Source organism: Pinus tabuliformis, chromosome 2_2 (assembly GCF_031772625.1).
Source record: "Pinus tabuliformis cultivar Carrire ecotype Pingquan chromosome 2_2, CPIR1, whole genome shotgun sequence".
NCBI classification, from domain to species: Eukaryota; Viridiplantae; Streptophyta; class Pinopsida; order Pinales; family Pinaceae; genus Pinus; species Pinus tabuliformis.
In genome coordinates, this window is record NC_142300.1 from 113266851 (window position 1) to 113268732 (window position 1882).

Genomic DNA, 1882 nt, shown 5'->3' on the forward strand with positions numbered 1-1882 from the left:
CTCCTTCTTGAAGGATCTGGCAGAAATTATGTTGGCTCCTCCGAGCAACAAGGTGTCATCGGCGAACTGGGCATGATTAATGTCTTTCACCTTGTGAGTAGTTCTGAGGCCAGGCAGAATTTGAATCTGCTGATTGTGTTCGAGTTGGAATCTAAGCACCGAGGCCTGAACAACATAGAGAAGTGGAGACAAAGGAAAACCTTGTCTAAGGCCCATAGAGGCTTGGAAGAAGTCAGTAGAACGGCCATTGACCAGCGGCGCAATCCATGGAGAGGCAATACAGGCTTTCACCCAGTTTATGAAGTCTGTTGAAAAGCCTAACTTTTCCATCACAATGAACAAAAAATCATGTCTCACCCTATCAAATGCGTTAGCCAGATCAAGCTTAATCACCATACCTTTCTCTTTTCTTTGGCAGCTAGAGTGAACTGCTTCTTGCACCAGCACAATGTTGTCCAAAATCTTCCTTCCTTTTATGAATCCGCCTTGATTTTTCAGGGATGATGTCTGGCAATATGTTTTTAAGCCTGTTGGCAAAAATTTTGGTGACCATCTTATAACTGGAATTGCACAGGGATATGGGCCTAAATCTGCTGAAGTCTGAGGCGCCTTTCTCTTTTGGAATCAAGGTGAGAAAGGCCGAATTGATGCCACCGCCCAGCTTAGCACAGTTTGGGATTTTCTGACCATTCTCAATAAATCTTTTTTTATTATTGACCAGTAAGACAAAAGAAACCTGACAGAGAACCCATCTGGGCCTGGGGCTTTATCAGGTTTCATGCTGTCCAGAACTTTCTTAAGCTCGTCCATATTGATCAGAGCTGTCAACATAGCATTATCTGAATCGTGCACGCACTTGGGGATTAAATCAATCGGATAGGCATGAGGATCTATGGCTGGTTCTTCAGGAGCCGAATAAAGATCTTGGAAGTAGGAGTAAGCAGCTCTCTTAATGCCATCAAAATCCTTAATCACAGTGTTTTGGAATTGGATCTCAGAGACTGATTTGAAATTCTTACGGGCTTCGGCTTGCTTATGAAAGAAGCTGGTGTTTTTATCTCCAGACTGCAACCATAGATTCCTAGACTTCTGTCGCCAAAATTCTTCCTCCTCCCTGCTAGATCTGTGAACCTCTTTTTGAAGCTCGACTTCTTTTTGGAGAAGACTTTGAGATACAGGACTATGCTCCATATTTAATTGATGAGCAGCAAGACTGTTTAGAGTTTCTTTTCTTTTGGCTGTAGGGGTTTTCAATGTTTTAGCCCACTCTTTAAGGTTTCTTTTTAGGCCCCTAATTTTCTCTTCCCATACAAAGAAAGGAGAGCCTTGGACAGGTCTATTCCAGGATTCCGAAACCACCTCTTGGAATCCTTCTTGCTGAATCCACAAAGGGCTGAAACGAAAAGGAATGGGGCCTAGATTACCATCTCGGGAAAGCTCGAGAAGGATGGGCTTATGATCTGAAGTGAGATTTGGAAGAATTTTAGAAGTGGCCATAAGACCGCATGTCAGGAAAGAAGAATGGACAAGGAATCTATCCAAACGGGCAGCAATGTGATTGGGGCCTAATCTTCTGTTGGACCAGGTGAATTTACCTGAAGATGGTTTAATATCCTCCAGATCCCAGCCCAGCATTATATCTTCAACCCATTCTCTGGCAGGGTCCCTGACAATGGAGCCTCCCTTTTTCTCATCAAGGGCAAGGGTGACATTCAGGTCACCTGCAATAATGATATTTCCAGGATTTTGCTCTGAAAGGAAAGAATGAAGCGAATTCCAACAAATTTTTTTCTCGCCTGGCAAAACAGGGGCATAAACATTAAACATACTTACTTGTTGACCAGAATCTTTGTGGAGAAGCTGAGTGAGAAGCCAGTGGGGG

The 1882-nt window shown here is 43.5% G+C and overlaps 1 protein-coding gene across 1 annotated transcript; it reads right to left on the minus strand.

Moving 5' to 3' along the window:
- Nucleotides 1-624: 624 nt before the first annotated feature.
- On the minus strand, nt 625-1635 carry LOC149191620 (uncharacterized). Its single transcript, XM_089406721.1, has one exon. The coding sequence runs from the start codon at nt 1633-1635 to the stop codon at nt 625-627; it is 1011 nt and encodes a 336-aa protein (XP_089262847.1).
- Nucleotides 1636-1882: the final 247 nt, after the last annotated feature.